An 18,451-nucleotide genomic window follows, 5' to 3' on the forward strand; every position below is an offset into this window, starting at 1 on the left:
CATACCTGAAAATTCCACTCTCTTCTAGAAAGCATACAGTGCATCAATATCTACTTCTTGTGGATAGAATAGTGGCCAGAATCGGGTGTTTTAGACTAGAAAATGCCTATCCTACAGCGGAAGGGAACTACTCATCAGGTCTTCCTACTCCCTAAGAAGATACTAACTATTGTGACAGCTATATGTAGAAACTTTTTATGAACTGGCCGGTAGCAATGAATTCTCTATGAAGTCATTGGTTTCTTGGGACAGATTATGTTTGCCAAATTCTACAGGAGGACTAAATATAATTGACTTCTTCGGGTGGAATAAAATTGCAATATGCAAAGCTTCTTTAGGAAGTGTCGCAGAAGGACAAACTGTGTATTCAATGGCTTCATACATTTATAAAAATGACAAGGACTTGATGCAAATGACTACTCCAAAGCAAGCAAGTTGGTTAGTTAGAAAGATTTTTGATGCAAGGGCATGGTTGTTAGAAATTGGAGATCCTTTATAACCTCACCGGTAAGGTCCATCCAGCATCAAAAAAGCTTTTTTATTTTATTTTTTTATATGCCTCGATTTCATAAAGATCCATGGAATAGCTTGGTGTTGGCTAAAGGGTTAAAGCCCAGACATCAATTTGTATTGTGGTTAGCCATACAAAAAAGATTAGCTACTGTTGATAGATTGATTACATGGGCAACATCTATTTATACCATATCTGGATAGAAAAGGAACGCGTGTAGATTCAACAAATAGAAGAAGGAAAGCTAGCAAATAATTAGAGAACTGCAGCTTCATACAATAGTACAGAAAAATGTAAATGGAAGATACACTTATAGAGCTTAAATAGTTACATCTTGTGTAGGATCAAGTTTTATAGAGAGGATTCTAATTGTGAGGTATGACTCTTGAGTTCAAAAGAGTCAACTTGCACATATATTACTTGGTTAAATAAAAACTTGTCAGTTTAACCAAAAAAGGGCCTAAGAGCTTTTCTCCATCTTACAACTCTTGGCATACCCATTAATCATTTTATTCCAAGATACAAAGCCTATCTCTGGCACCTAATCAAATAACCATTCCCACAATATAAGAGATAATTGTTATGGCTTGACACAATTTAGCAATTAAGTGACAATTAAAAGAATCAGAAAAGGAAAATCGGAACTCTTTATTCAATATCAATGGAAGATAATCACCATTATTACATGCAGTCACTAGAATTGATGAATGAGAATTAAGAAATGGAGAAGAAGAAGAAGAATCTAGAAGAAGAGAGAAAGTGGTTAAGAGTTTAACTGATTTAACAGAAAATTACCTAACTCCCCTACCTAACTCATAGTATTTATTCATATTCACTTGGGTTGAATAAGAGGTCATTACTATTGAGCTTCCCGCTTGGCCTAATTCTCTGCCCGTCTCTAGTGGCCCAGTCCACTCTTTTATTACACTGCCCTTACCTATCACTGCCCACTTTCCCATTTCAACATACTTTCCCAATTCATAACATTCCCCATTCCTTCGAGAATGACCTTGTCCTCAAGGTCGATGTTGAGCCTGTTGAGCCATAAAATCAAGAAAGTGATGCTTGATATACCCCCAGTCTTCTCATGTAGCATCCTCCTCCTTAAGATTTGCCCACTTAACCAACACTTTAACTCCCACACCATTATCAATATTCATCATTTTTCGCTGCAATATGGCCACTGGTTGAATTAGCACTTGACTGTTAGCATCACACGTTGGTGGCTGAAGCTGAGGTTCGGTCGTTGGACCGATTCTCTTCTTGAGCTGGGAGCCTTCAGGAAGCTCCAAGAGGTAAGCTATTGTACCCACTTTCTTCAATATCTTGTAAGGACCAAAATAACGAGCACACAACTTAACATTTCTACGAACCTCGATTGATGATTGTCTATACGATTGTAGCTTAAGATAGACATGGTTCCCAACCTCCAAGGTTCTTTCCGACCTTCATCTGTCTGCAAATAATTTCATGCGTGACTGTGCCCGAGTTAGGTTGTCCTTAAGTATCTGCACCATGTGCTGTCTTTGTGCTAAACTCACACTTGCCATGGTCTGCCCAGAACTTGGTAATGATCCCATTGGTAGCTGAGGTGGTGCATACCCATATAATGCTTCAAAAGGTGTGATCTTTAAAGCACTGTAGTAGTTGGTGTTGTACCACCACTCTGCCATGTGAAGCCACTTGACCTATTGCTTAGGATTATCAAAAACCATTTCCCTTAGGTAAGTTTCCATACACCTGTTGAGTCTCTCCGTTTGACCATCACTCTGAGGGTGATAAGCTGAACTCAGATTGAGTTTGGTGCTCATAGATCTGAAAAGGTGCTGCCAAAAGTGGCTAGTGAAAACTGAATTCCTGTCAGACACTATGGACCTAGGAATGCCATGCAGTCTATAAATTTCCTAGAGAAATAGTTCTGCTACATCCTGTGCTGTAAAGGGATGTTTAAGAGGCAGAAAGTGACCATACTTAGTGAGTCTATCAACCACCACCAAAATTGTATTCTTCTTATTTGAAGTAGGTAATCCTTCTACAAAATCCATAGAGATGTCCTGCCATGCTTACTCAGGAATAGGAAAAGGCTGTAGTAACCCAGGATAGTGAACATTCTCTGATTTCACCCTTTGACATATGTCACATTCACTGACCCATTTGCAGCTGTCTGACTTCATATTTGGCCAATAAAAGTTCATATGTAACCTCGTATAAGTACCTTGTTGTCCTGAGTGGCCTCCCAGTGGTGATTGATACAATGCTTCCCATACTCTTCTTCTCACTGTGTTACCCTTTCCTACCTATATCTTCTATTTATACCTGATTATCTCTTGTTGTAGTGTGTAGTCTGAATTGCCCTGAGCTGTTGTTATTAACTCAGCCAATAACTGAGTAGCCCTAGGAACATCTTCATAGGAATGGTTAACTTCTTCTAGCCAAGCAAGTTGTGTAGTGGAAATAGCCAATAAAGTAGAGTTGGCAGTATCTTCTTGTCTCTTGGATAGAGCAACAGAATACGGATAACATGGATATTTAAAGATTAAAGATGCCTAGTTGGTCAATCAACTCCACAATCGAATAACACACTCGCACTCTCATAACATAAGGGAGGTTTCTATAAATTTTGCATGAACTTCAGTTTAAAAACCAATGAAAGTATTTTCTACTATAATTTAAGATCAACTTGTGCTTATCTCGATTAATCCAATATATGTACCACTAGCGTGATCATACTGTGCCTAACATGTCTTAGGGCAAATGAAACAATATTTCATCCTTAAGTTCGAACTTGAGTTATCACTTTGAAAATTTGATTACTAGGAAAATACCTTGGGGTCTGACACTGTTACTGCATATAATAGTTTAGCTTCCAAAAGGAGGCATGAAAAAGATAATCTGACCCTGGTAGGGTCCACCTCTCTATGGTCCTTGTTAATTCCTATTGCAAAAGAAAAGAAATTAATAGAACATAACTCTCTTATTCTATAACTCTATTTTACAAGTACTTACCTACTATCAAGTCTATATTTTTCAGCATATATTTTTTGCAAGTATTACACTAAACACAATATTAGTGAGATAATGCATACTCCAATAAAAGATATTGCTTGATCAAAATAACCTCATTCTAATTTTAAAATGGATTAAAAAGATACTCTGAATGAAAATTAACAATTAGTCCAAAAAAAAAGAAGAAATTTTACAAATCATAAACCAAGAGTAGAATTGTGGAAGTTTAAACACCCTTCTTGCTCGTTTTCGCGGTTGGATTTGAGTTGCTTTTAATCACTACCTAGCGGTTTCCGCTTCTGCAGACCTTGGGTCGCACCTGTGATGTTGCACCTGCGGTTCTCACCATGTTTGGCCAAGTCTTCTTCTGCGGAGAAGCATGCGCACCTGCGCATCCGCTTCTACGAAAATCGTACGCCCCTATGCACTCGCGCCTGCGGAGAAACTCCAGCTCATGCGACCCCAGGCCTTCTTGGCCTCACCCGCATCTGCGATCACTTTCCAGGCACCTGCGAGCTCCCAGGAGCGGAAAATGCATTCATATGAATATGTACTGTTTACAAAGAAAAGTGTGAATGAGAGGAGACTTTGAAGGATCCCGTAGCTAGCGACGGGTTCGTTAGATCTGGTGCACCTTGTATTTACCGATTACCTAGAACAATTATAGCCCTCGCTAGTGGGAAGGTAGAACTACCGATTACCTAAATTTAGGATCACGACCGGCGCTTGGGAGCAAGTGCCCCCAAGTAAGTCTCATCTGTATTTTACAGAAAATCGGACAGAGTTTTCCCTAATTTAAGACTATCCAAAAGTTTTCCTGTCTCATAAACAAATAACAACCAACCCATATTCACCTAAATCAATTCCAATCTTCACCAACTAACCAAAAACGGGTCTTCACCAGCATTTCCAACCTTATCAACATAATAATACTAAACTCATCTCAAAAATACGGAAAGAAATACAATACTAGTGACTAGTACAATATAACGAACGAATGCTCATGACACTAATAAAAATGACTATGTAGCGACTCTAAGAGTTCATAAGAAAAGACGATAACAAATAAATAAACTCTTTGCTCACGCGAAGAAGTGCGGGGCTCACCAGGAACTATCAAATCGTGTACTCTAATTAACAAAATTCTTGCTCGTGTCAACTGCTGTCTCTGTAAAAAAAAAATAGCGGTGAGTGAGTCGCTAACTCAGTGAGTAATAACACTTAACCACAACTATTTTTAATTCGGGACAAGTCAGAAAACATGCTTGTATAATAATCATAAAAATAAAATGCCCTTTTTAAAACGGTAATAATAATCAGTCTCATCATGTGTTTCCTGTAACAAAATCAATTTAACAATTCAGTAATAAACTCGGTAAATACTGTATCATAGCAAATCTTTATATTTGGGAGGTTTCCAGAAAAGGATCATGTAATCTGTATCACTGTGTGGCCCCTTCGTAAAAGGAGTCAAATATAACTGTAGGTCCCTACTCGAGGGAAAACTGTAACTGTATGCTAGTTCTACCTTCCCACTAGCGAGGGCTATAATTGTACTAGGTAATCGGTAAATACAAGGTGCACCAGGTCTAACGAACCCGTCGTTAGCTACGGGATCCTTCAAAGTCTCCTCCCATTCATACTTTTCTTTGTAAACAGTACATATTCATATGAATGCATTTTCAAAATAGTACAGGGCATTTCAATTCTTATCAAATCATGTAATCCCATTCTGGTAATGGTTATCATATCTCAAGTAACAGTAAAACATGTATAGTAACAGTGAGAACATTTTAAATAACTGTAAACATCTCCAGTAAACTGTTCAGTACCATATCAAGTAAAGGACTTGTCCCATATGCAGTTTCAAATACTTGGTAACATGTAATATTTTCAAAAATCATGTATAAACTATGCAGGTTATGAAAACACAAATTGCGGTAAGATTACTAATCACATTACTTGTGCATGAATACCAAACGCGTCACCTCGAGCGCTTCATTCAACTTCTTCAACTACCTACTTGTAACAAAATCAATCTATGTATTTACTTTGTGAGTTAACAACATAATTAGTCCAATCCTTCAAATTTAGTTAACTACCCTGCTTTCATTCCTTCAGATTAATACAACTATTCGTAGAAGAAAAGAAGAATTTTATTTTGATTGCACAAAAACTATATTCTTCTCGTCAGTTAGTACTTGTACCAAATACTCCTAATCTGTACACGAGTTCATGGTATAAACTAAAAGAATCTTTATTCAATCTAATAGGAAATTCATTATTTTGCTATATAAGAACACCTTAAGTTGTTAATGTTGTTCCTATCCCTTGGTTAGTGGAATAATAACTATCAGTAAGTTAGGAATTGAGAAAATATAGTTTACCTTGTTGTTCTCTGATCTGCAAATCTCTTCACTGAAAATAGGTACTCGTTTTTTTTTTCTTTTGCCTTTGAATGGCTTCTGCCGAAGCTTTATTGCTTCAAGGCCTAAGCCTTTTGCTTCTTTTGCTCTCGTACTGGGCTTTGGCCCTAATCCCCTTGTTTTTGTTTTGTTGTTGTTGGTCTTGTTTTATTTGTTTATCTTCATTCTTTTCAATTCTATTTATTTAGGTAAATAACTAATAGGCCCAAATTTAAATATGCGGTATTACATTCTCTCCACCTTATGAAATTTTGTCCCCGAATTTAGCTCAGGTACGTACCTGTAGACTGAAATTAATGAGGATACTTAACTCGCTTAGCGTCTTCTATTTCTCGTGTAGCTTCTTTAACAGTATGATTTCTCCATAAGACTTTCACGAACACAATATTTTTTGATTGTAGCTTTCTTACTTGTCTATCAACAATAGCCATCGACTCCTCCTCGTAGGACAACTTCTCATCAAGCGGTATAGTAGGTACTTCAAGCGCCTGAGATGAGTCTGATATACATTTTCTTAGCATAGAGACATGAAACACTGGATGAATAAAAGATAACTCAGGAGGAAGTGCAAAACGATAAGCCACAGCTCCCACACGGTCTAGTATCTCATACGGTTTTATAAACTGGGCTCAACTTGCCTCTTTTCCCAAACCGCATCACACCTTTCATAGGGGAGACTCCTAGGAACACATTGTCCCCAATTGTGAACATTAAATCTATTCTTCTCTTATCTGCATAAGACTTTTGTCTACTTTGATATATGAGTAATCTCTGTCTGATCAACTGGACCTTGTCAATAGCTTCTTGTACTAAGTCGGGTCCAAATAAGTTAATCTCACCAGCTTCAAACCATCCGATAGGAGAATGACAATGCTTCGTACTGTGCCATTTGAATACTGGAATGGAAGCTATTGTTGTAAGCAAATTCAGCTAAAGGTAGATAAGCATCCCAACTACCTCCAAACTCAAGAATACAAGCTCTCAACATATCCTCTAAGATCTGTATAGTACGTTCTGGTTGCCCGTCTGTCTGTGGGTGAAATGCAGTATTAAGATCTACTCATATACCCAATACTTCTTGAAACGATTTCCAAAAGCGTGAAGTAAATTGTGATCCTCTATCAGAGATGATGGATACTGGAACTCCGTGAAGTCAGAAAATTTCGTTCATAAATATCTGTGCATATCTTACTCCACTATATGTAGTCTTCACTGGCAAAAAGTGAGCTGATATTTTCAATCGATCTGACAATCACCCATACATAGTCATAACCTCTGAGGGTTCGTGGTAGACCGGTGACAAAATCCATAGTAATTCTTTTTCATTTCCACTCTGGAATCTCAATTTGTTGTAGTAGTCTTGTTGGTCGCTGATGCTCAGCCTTGACCTACTGACAAGTCAAACAACTAGAAACAAAGTTAGCAACATCTTTCTTCATACCTTCCCGCCAATAAAATTGCTTTAGGTCATGAGACATTTTTTTGTGGATCCAGGATGTATAGTGTATCTAGAGTTGTGAGCTTCTTCAAGAATAGCCTGTCTCAACCCGTCTACGTCTGCTAAACATAGCATGTCACACATTCAAAGAGCACCATCATTTTCAACAATCATATCCTTGCTTTTACCAGCTAAGGCCTCATCGTTGTATTTGCATAATCGCATATCCTCATATTGTGTGGCCTTAATGCACTCAACTAATGAAGACTTAGCCTGAGCAAAAGCCAACAATGCCTCTGAATTTCCGACATTAAATCTGACACCGATATCTTCTAGTCTCTAGATATCTTTGGCCAAAAGTCTCTTTGTAGGAGCTATATGTGCCAAACTCCCCATAGATTTTCTGCTCAATGCATCAGCCACTATATTGGCTTTTCTAGGATGATACAAAATAAAACAGCCAGTCTTTGAGTAGTTCCATCCACCGACGATGCCGAAGATTCAGATCTCTCTGCTGAAATATATACTTCAGACTTTTATGGTCCTTACAAATCTCACATGTTTCGCCGTATAGGTAATGCCTCCAATTTTTAGAGCAAATACCACTACAGCCATCTCCAAATCATGAGTAGGATAATTTAACTAGTGTTTCTTGAACTATCTTGAAGCATAAGCTACAACACAACCATGTGCGTGAGAAGTGCGAAACATCCTAATCCATCCTCGAAGAATCAGATAATATTGCAAATCCTCTAGAACCTGATGTTAAGGCTAGTGTGGTTGTCAAACACATTTTGAGTTTCTGAAAGCTCTGCTCACATTCCTCATTCCTCTATCCACTGGAACTTTGTTTTTTTTTCTTTGTATTAAGTAGGTTAGTGGCGCTACTATTTGGAGAAATCCTGCACAAAATGCATGTAGTAGCCTACCAAGCCAATTAGTTGCAGATCTCTGTAGGAATAGTTGATCTTTTCCATTTCTGAACTATTTCTATCTTCTTAGAATTTACCATAATCACATCCTTACTTACAATATGCCCAAGGAATGCCACCATTCTAGCCAGAAATCATACTTTAAGGGTTTGGCAAAAAGCTAATATTTTTTTGGCGGCGTCTGCAACGTATTTTTTTCAAGTGATCCTCATGTTCTTTCTCGCGAGGAGAATATACCAAAATATCATAATAAAGAGTATGATTCCCTTTTTTTTAAAAAAACAACTTAAACACCATATATATTATATCTATGAATGTTGTCGAAGCATTGACCAGTGCAAAAGGCATCACAAGTAACTCATAATGTATGTACTGAGTTCTAGAGGCTAACATCAAATTATATTCCTTTCTCATTCTAGTGGTAACCAGACTAAAGATTAATCTTTTAAAAGTTGGCGGCTTCTTTTAATGGATCAACCAAGTTATCTATACGAGACAATGTGTATTGTGTATCGTTACCTTATTCAATTGTATGTAGTCGATATACATTCTTAGGGACCTATTTCTTTTCTTTTTTTTTTATTTTTTTTACAATATTGATGCACCCCATGGTAAAACACTCGGTATGATAAGACCTTTATCCAATAGGTTTTGCAACTGTTCATTTAGCTCTCTCAACTCCATCGGTGTCATATAATATGGTTTGTGTGCCATGTGTTTAATTAATACTGAAGTCTATTTCTTTTATTGGATGTGTCTTGGTAACTCCTTATGAAATATTGAGAATTCTCGTACTACTGGTACCTCTTCAAACTATGAGTCTCATCTCCTATGTCCATTCATTCCAAATGATGTGTCTCATCTCATATGTCCATTGACCATAGTTATGAGTCCCATACCACCTTTCTTCAATTATTATTCAATCTTGATAATTGATATAACTTTGCCCATTACTAGTAAATGATCATCTTTTAGTACGAAACTGGTCTCACTAGGTATATCAATCAATCTACCTTTACATGAAAATCAGAGGTAGTGTGGCAATAAGATAGCTAATCTATACCCATCGGCACGTCAAAGTCAGCCATATCAAGTACGATTTGGTTATCTAGGATATTCCTTCTCTAAACTCAAATCCAACAAACTTTTATACACATGTTCAACTAATAGAGATTTTTCTTTAGATGTAGCAACCCGAAAAAGGATCGATCAATATCTCAAGATGTCCTTCATTTCTAACTCTTTGATTTGTATTAAAATCCGTACTGAAAGATTTTCTACTCCGTCCTTCTTATTGATTCCTGTACGCCTATTATGTCTCTTACTTAATCTTTATAGTAAGATCGACTTCCTTAATCCAAGTCAAAGTCTTTGTATGTGGGGTTATTGCCTTGTTTGGAGGAACCAATCCTTCGACAAAACCTAAAACTCGAGGTATTGCATCAGACATCGAGTAGGGAGCATATCTATCCTGGTGAGAAAACTGGTGTCATATATTGATAGATTCATTGTCTAAATTAATTCTTAAACTACCTAGCAAATTCATACTTTCAACTGTCAGGAAGGAAGTGACTCATAAACAGTTTAGTGAACTCGTTCCCAAGTTAGTTGCGTTCACCTATCAGTATTCTTAATAGTGAGGTATCATGCCTTGTATTTACTAGCCATGTTCTCCGGTTTGTAAAGTTCGAGCTTCACGGACCTGCCACTGAAATATCCTAGAGTTTATAATACCTTAAGTATTCATGAAGAGCATATGAGTCCTCCAAACTAATAAAATGGTAAACTTAGGAGTTTGTATTTTTTTTTTGGAACTCTATTAATGATACTCATTTGTTCTCAATAATCTTCTAGGTACATGAGGCCTCTAGAACCTTATTTTGTTGCTCATTCTTCTCGTTTCTATCTATTATATCCATCACATCAATTTTTCCTCTGCACAGAGGTAGTTAACTCAATGATAACAATCTCCTAGTTATGGTAGTGGATTAGTATTTACTTCAGGAATGGATTCTATTACACGTCTTGTGGCAGTATGATACCCTATTGCGGTGGCACGGACCTTCCTTGTCCCTTTGTCTCTTCCCATTAGCTAGGAGAGACGACTACTAAAGGCAGCATTTCATGTCCCTAAACCTCGAGCCTTTACTGATATCAGATAATGAAGCTCGAGCCATAGGGTAACAAGATAAATAGTGTTAGATTCATCTATTTGACCCTAGTCATCACACACGTATGGAGGAACAAGAAAGAAAGACCAGGCACATCTATCACGCCCTCGCAGAATCACGATTATCGGAATGGCCAGTTACATAACCATAATTGAGATTCTACTACTGACATGTGCTCCATTAGTCACAAGAATAACCTAGGGCTCTGATACCAACTTTGTCACGACCCAAATTTAGGATCACGGCTGGCGCTTGGGAGCAAGTGCCCCCAAGTAAGCCTCATCGGTATTTTACAGAAAATTTGACAGAGTTTCCCCTAATTTAGGACTATCCAAAAGTTTTCCTATCTCATAAACAAATAACAACCAACCCATATTCACCTAAATCAATCACAATCTTCACCAACTAACCAAAAATGGGTCTTCACCAACATTACCAACCTTATCAACATAATAATACTAAACTCATCTCAAAAATACGGAAAGAAATACAATACTAGTGACTAGTACAATATAATGAACGAATGCTCATGACACTAATAAAAATGACTATGGAGCGACTCTAAGAGTTCATAAGAAAAGACGATAACAAATAAATAAACTCTTTGACCACGCGAACAAGTGCGGGGCTCACCAAGAACTATCAAATCGTGTACTCTAATTAACAAAATTCTCGCTCGTGTCAACTGCTGTCTCTGTAAAAAAAATAGCGGGGAGTGAGTCGCTAACTCAGTGAGTAATAACACTTAACCACAACTGTTTTTAATTCAGGACAAGTCAGAAAACATGCTTGTATAATAATCATAAAAATAAAATGCCCTTTTTAAAACGGTAATAATAATCAGTCTCATCATGTGTTTCCTGTAACAAAATCAATTTAACAATTCAGTAATAAACTCGGTAAATACTGTATCATAGCAAATCTTTATATTTGGGAGGTTTCCAGAAAAGGATCATGTAATCTGTATCACTGTGTGGACCCCTTCGTAAAAAGAGTCAAATATAACTGTAGGTCCCTACTTGAGGGAAAACTGTAACTGTATGCTAGTTCTACCTTCCTACTAGCGAGGGCTATAATTGTACTAGGTAATTGGTAAATACAAGGGCTATAATTTTGAATGCATTTTCAAAATAGTACAGGGCATTTCAATTCTTATCAAATCATGTAATCCCATTCTGGTAATGGTTATCATATCTCAAGTAACAGTAAAACATGTATAGTAACAGTGAGAACATTTTAAATAGCTGTAAACATCTCCAGTAAACTATTCAGTACCATATCAAGTAAAGGACTTGTCCCATATGCAGTTTCAAATACTCGGTAACATGTAATATTTTCAAAAATCATGTATAAACCATGCAGGTTATGAAAACACAAATTGCGGTAAGATAACTACTCACATTACTTGTGCATGAATACCAAACACGTCACCTCGAGCACTTCATTCAACTTCTTCAACTACCTACTTGTAACAAAATCAATCTATGTATTTACTTTGTGAGTTACCAACATAATTAGTCCAATCCTTCAAATTTAGTTAACTACCCTGCTTTCATTCCTATGGAACTGAGCATTGATTCTTTCTCAATCACTTAAGTAGCACATATATAGACAGGAAATGTATCTTGTTCTCTATTTGTTCTTACACCCAGATTAATACAACTATTCGTAGAAGAAAAGAAGAATTTTATTTTGATTGCGCAAAAACTATATTCTTCTCGTCAGTTAGTACTTGTACCAAATACTCCTAATCTGTACACGAGTTCTTGGTATAAACTAAAAGAATCTTTATTCAATCTAATAGAAAATTCATTATTTTGCTATATATAAGAACACCTTAAGTTGTTAGTGTTGTTCCTATCCCTTGGTTAGCGGAATAATAACTATCAGTAACTTAGGAATTGAGAAAATATAGTTTACCTTTTTGTTCTCTGATCTGCAAATCTCTTCGCTGAAAATAGGTACTCGGTTTTTTTTTCTTTTGCCTTTGAATGGCTTCTGCCGAAGCTTTATTGCTTCAAGGCCTAAGCCTTTTGCTTCTTTTACTCTCGTACTGGGCTTTGGCCCTAATCCCCTTGTCTTATTTTTTTTTTTTTTGTTGTTGTTGGTCTTGTTTTAATAAAATGCCCTTTTTAAAACGGTAATAATAATCAGTCTCATCATGTGTTTCCTGTAACAAAATCAATTTAACAATTCAGTAATAAACTCGGTAAATACTGTATCATAGCAAATCTTTATATTTGGGAGGTTTCCAGAAAAGGATCATGTAATCTGTATCACTGTGTGGACCCCTTCGTAAAAAGAGTCAAATATAACTGTAGGTCCCTACTTGAGGGAAAACTGTAACTGTATGCTAGTTCTACCTTCCTACTAGCGAGGGCTATAATTGTACTAGGTAATTGGTAAATACAAGGGCTATAATTTTGAATGCATTTTCAAAATAGTACAGGGCATTTCAATTCTTATCAAATCATGTAATCCCATTCTGGTAATGGTTATCATATCTCAAGTAACAGTAAAACATGTATAGTAACAGTGAGAACATTTTAAATAGCTGTAAACATCTCCAGTAAACTATTCAGTACCATATCAAGTAAAGGACTTGTCCCATATGCAGTTTCAAATACTCGGTAACATGTAATATTTTCAAAAATCATGTATAAACCATGCAGGTTATGAAAACACAAATTGCGGTAAGATAACTACTCACATTACTTGTGCATGAATACCAAACACGTCACCTCGAGCACTTCATTCAACTTCTTCAACTACCTACTTGTAACAAAATCAATCTATGTATTTACTTTGTGAGTTACCAACATAATTAGTCCAATCCTTCAAATTTAGTTAACTACCCTGCTTTCATTCCTATGGAACTGAGCATTGATTCTTTCTCAATCACTTAAGTAGCACATATATAGACAGGAAATGTATCTTGTTCTCTATTTGTTCTTACACCCAGATTAATACAACTATTCGTAGAAGAAAAGAAGAATTTTATTTTGATTGCGCAAAAACTATATTCTTCTCGTCAGTTAGTACTTGTACCAAATACTCCTAATCTGTACACGAGTTCTTGGTATAAACTAAAAGAATCTTTATTCAATCTAATAGAAAATTCATTATTTTGCTATATATAAGAACACCTTAAGTTGTTAGTGTTGTTCCTATCCCTTGGTTAGCGGAATAATAACTATCAGTAACTTAGGAATTGAGAAAATATAGTTTACCTTTTTGTTCTCTGATCTGCAAATCTCTTCGCTGAAAATAGGTACTCGGTTTTTTTTTCTTTTGCCTTTGAATGGCTTCTGCCGAAGCTTTATTGCTTCAAGGCCTAAGCCTTTTGCTTCTTTTACTCTCGTACTGGGCTTTGGCCCTAATCCCCTTGTCTTATTTTTTTTTTTTTTGTTGTTGTTGGTCTTGTTTTAATAAAATGCCCTTTTTAAAACGGTAATAATAATCAGGTAAATAACTAATAGGCCCTAACTAAAATATGCGATTTTACATTCTCTCTACCTTATGAAATTTGGTCCCCGAATTTAGCTCAGGTACGTACCTGTGGACTGAAATAAATGAGGATACTTGACTCGCATAGCTTCTTCTGTTTCTCGTGTAGCTTCTTTAACAGTATGATTTCTCCATAAGACTTTCACGAACACAATTTTTTTTATTGTAGCTTTCTTACTTGTCTATCAACAATAGCCATCGGCTCCTCCTCGTAAGACAACATCTCATCAAGCGGTATAGTAGGTACATCAAGCGCCTGAGATGAGTCTGATATACATTTTCTTAGCATAGAGACATGAAACGCTGGATGAATAAAAGATAACTCAGGAGGAAGTGCGAAACGATAAGCCACAACTCCCACTCGGTCTAGTATCTCATACAGTCCTATAAACTGGGGCTCAACTTGCCTCTTTTCCCAAACCGCATCACACCTTTCATAGGGGAGACTCGTAGGAACACCTTGTCCCTAATTGTAAATATTAAATCTCTTCTTCTCTTATCTGCATAAGACTTTTGTCTACTTTGATCTGTGAGTAATCTCTGTCTAATCAACTGGACCTTGTCAATAGCTTCTTGTACTAAGTCGGGTCCAAATAAGTTAATCTCACCAGCTTTAAACCATCCGATAGGAGAATGACAGTGCTTCGTACTGTGCCATTTGAATACTGGAATGGAAGCTATTGTTGTAAGCAAATTCAGCTAAAGTTAGATAAGCGTCCCAACTACCTCCAAACTCAAGAATACAAGCTCTCAACATATCCTCTAAGATCTGTATAGTATGTTCTGATTGCCCGTCTGTCTATGGGTGAAATGCAGTATTAAGATCTACTCATGTACCTAATGCTTCTTAAAAAGATTTCCAAAAGCGTGAAGTAAATTGTGATCCTCTATCAGAGATGATGGATACTGGAACTCCGTGAAATCAGACAATTTTGTTCATAAATATTTGTGCATATCTTACTCCCCTATATGTAGTCTTCACTGGCAAAAAGTGTGCTGATTTTGTCAATCGATCTGACAATCACCCATACATAGTCATAACCTCTAAGGGTTCGTGTAGACCGGTGATAAAATCCATAGTAATTCTTTAGTCTTGTTGGTTGCTGATGCTCAGCCTTGACCTGCTGACAAGTCAAACAACTAGAAACAAAGTTAGCAACATCTTTCTTCATACCTTCCCACCAATAATAACTATCAGTAAGTTAGGAATTGAGAAAATATAGTTTACCTTGTTGTTCTCTGATCTGCAAAGCCAGGTACTCGGTTTTTTTTTCTTTTGCCTTTGAATGGCTTCTGCCGAAGCTTTATTGCTTCAATGCCTAAGCCTTTTGCTTCTTATACTCTCGTACTGGGCTTTGGCCCTAATCCCCCTTTTTTTTTTTTTTTTTGTTGTTGTTGGTCTTGTTTTATTTGTTTATCTTCATTTTTTTAATTCTATTTATTTAAGTAAATAACTAATAGGCCCTAACTTAAATATGCGGTATTACATCACAACTCTTCTCTAATTTTTTTAAATTAATAGTAGCTACGTAGTTTCCTGAAATGAAAGGAAAAAAAGAAAGTTTATTAGTACAACGAATCACATGAAGAAATGTTCTTAAAGTCATCCAGTTTACAGTAAATTCAACAAGAAAATTCAATTAATATTTACTAAGCTAGAAATAATTAACTCCATATTGAATTTCGTTCAACACAAAAATGACTAACTCTAATGTTTTGTAAGATGGATATATTAAGTTACTTTTGGAATTAACACAATTTGGTGTTTTAATTTGCGTTGAAGTCAAAAGTTTTCATATATGTTTGTAAAATAAAGGATTTCTTCTCTTCTTCGTTTTTCTTCAAAAAGAACAGCCTTTATTTTTAGAGAAAAATTAGCCGTCTTTTAAAGTGTTACTTTGAGCGAAAGAAACTCAATTGGTGCCTAGTTAAATTCACATGAATACTTAGGAAACTTTCCATATTTATTAGTAAAAAATGAAAATAATTACCATATTGTTACTTTGGGTGGAAGAAACATAACTAACCAACGGAACCTACTTGTTGCTCACTTAAGTTCCTAAACAAAACCTATAAAATCTCATAAACTCTCCCTTCCTGCCTCTCAGATGCAAATTATTACATTCTTTCATACTATTCTTGTTCTTCCTTGTTCTGTTTCAATCATTGTTATTCTGAACAAGCAAGTTACTTACGTTCTTGTTGAGTTTATTCCATGGATCAGCACTTAAAGCTCGAGGACGGTTTCCGTTTCCGTCCCACCGATTCAGAAGGACTTATGTTCTTGTTGAGATTCGTCGCTGGACAAGAGATGCATGATTATGGTTTTATTACCACTAACGTTGATGTCTATGGCAAACAAGAACCTTGGGAGATTTACGACAACGGAGTACCCTGTGGTGATGATGAGGACAGCACCAGTTATCGCTATTTCATCACAAAGCTGAAGAAGAAAAGCAACGCAAGGTATCATCGTTCTGTCGGAAACAAGGGAACTTGGAAACAGGACGCCAAGGACAAACCAGTTCACTACAAAAATATGGGAAACACATCTTCAGTGGTTAATATTGGATCCAAGACGTGTTTGTCTTACAAAAATAAAAAGTTTTACCCTGAAGATCAGAAAGACGGACATTGGCTGATGAAGGAGTACAAGCTTTCTAAGGTTATTCTTCACAAGTTCGACGAAGAGCGTAGAGATTATGTTCTCTGCGCTATCAAGAACCTGAATCACGTTAATAGTTCATCCGAAACTTTCACAATCACGGCGTTGAATAATATTTCCGATGGAACTGATGAGGTAACGAGTTCTGTTGATGGCTTGTTGGCTACTAAGAATTGCAAGGATTACTATAATATGTGCAAGAATTTGGAACACTCTGAAACGATGGCTTTTCAAGAATCAATGGTGATGAATAATAGTGTTGACGAAGCAGCTGAAGGGACTACTTTTGAGATGCCAGAACTAGAAGTGCCAGAGGACTTGTATCAATGGGATGGAAAGGAATTGGACGAATTAAATCAGATATTAGATGGTGTACCCGAGGTTGATGTAGCAGTTGAGCCATTAGCAGCAGTAGAACCAGAGGCGACTTATACAACTTGGGGGCAACATTCTGTTGAAGCCACATGCATGCCCAATTTGGATCCTTCAATGCCGACTTATACAGCGCATATTGAATATTCTGAAGTGGCTGATATGTCTCAAATACATTTGGAACACTACTCTGCAACGATGGCTTTTCAAGAATCACATGAGGCTGTGGAATCAATGGTGATGAATAATAGTGTTGAACCTACTGAAGGGACTACTTTTGAGGTGCCCGAACTACAAGTGCCTGATGACTTGTATCAATGGGATGGAAAGGAATACGACGAACAAAATCAGATGTTATATGATGTGCCCGAGGTTGATGTAGAGGTGAATATTGCCGAACGATTAGCAGCAACAATGGAACCTACAGAGGCGACTTATCCTGCTGAAGCCACGGACATGCTCAATGTTGATCAGTCGGTATCTGATAATTCAGTGCACGTACACTATTCTGAAGTGGCTGCTTTTGAGAAGGGACAAGGACAACAAGGTTGTGCTGCAGATTATGAAGAGCAGTTATATTGGTTGTCTAGGATGGAATTGGAAGATACATGTTACGAGATGTTGGAGCCAAACGAAGCATTTCAACTAGCTCCATAAATCTTTATTCTAGTAGATGTATGATTGAGCATTTATTAATGTATATGTAGTAACACCTTATGTTAGCTTCCAAAAGAATTTTGGCGTTTGTAGTGTTTTTTAATAAGAGGCCAACTGTTACTTAGCTTTCCTTTGTTATTGCACATGGAATTGTAGATACTTTGTAATAGGATACCATGGAAATGCTGTGCATTCTTAAGTTGCTTCCAAAATCTTTTCAATTCAAATCCAAATTCATAAAGAAGCTTTTGATCCCTTGAGCCTCATCTAATTTTGACTTAAATTCCATGCCTCTATAGCATTTTACATGTTGGATAGAAGAATATTACAAGTTGGATAACTATAACCAAATGTATTTCATGCTTTAAAAGAAATAAATGAAACTAATTAAGTATGAAAATGAACATGGAACATGACAACCTAACTAAATTTCTTCTATACAACCAACAGGCTCATGGAACACATTGTACAGCCTCCAAAAGAACCAACAAAAGCTATTTTTCCTAAGAATTAAAAGATCTTCTCTGGCTTCTTTTCTTATGTACATTCCTATGGAATCTGAGCAATCTCAACCAAAATTTTATGCAGCGATTGTGGCTTGGACCAGAATTGAAAAGTTCAGTTATCTACGCATATCTTCAGTAGACACAAAGCTATTTCCTCCCTCTTTTTTTACGCTTTACTATATACACTATTAGGTGCTTTTTTAGTATCCCTTCTATGATATTGTGCTTGAAACCAGCGCAAAAATAAAATCTCACCCATA

The 18,451-nt window shown here is 36.6% G+C and overlaps 1 protein-coding gene across 1 annotated transcript; it reads left to right on the top strand.

Annotated features, from left to right (window-relative positions):
* The first annotated feature begins 1,617 nt into the window (after nt 1-1,617).
* Nucleotides 1,618-17,809, top strand: LOC107829465 (uncharacterized). The gene is made up of 2 exons (XM_075252553.1): nt 1,618-1,806; nt 16,216-17,809. Exon 2 carries the CDS (start codon nt 16,270-16,272, stop codon nt 17,683-17,685), a length of 1,416 nt encoding a protein of 471 aa, XP_075108654.1. The 5' UTR covers nt 1,618-1,806; nt 16,216-16,269; the 3' UTR covers nt 17,686-17,809.
* The last annotated feature ends 642 nt before the right edge of the window (nt 17,810-18,451 follow it).

Source organism: Nicotiana tabacum, chromosome 4 (assembly GCF_000715075.1).
Source record: "Nicotiana tabacum cultivar K326 chromosome 4, ASM71507v2, whole genome shotgun sequence".
NCBI classification, from domain to species: domain Eukaryota; kingdom Viridiplantae; phylum Streptophyta; class Magnoliopsida; order Solanales; family Solanaceae; genus Nicotiana; species Nicotiana tabacum.

What these genes read in the sequence shown, in the direction of transcription:
- LOC107829465 (XM_075252553.1), top strand. Translation starts at nt 16,270, where the DNA reads ATGTTCTTGTTGAGATTCGTCGCTGGACAAGAGATGCATGATTATGGT.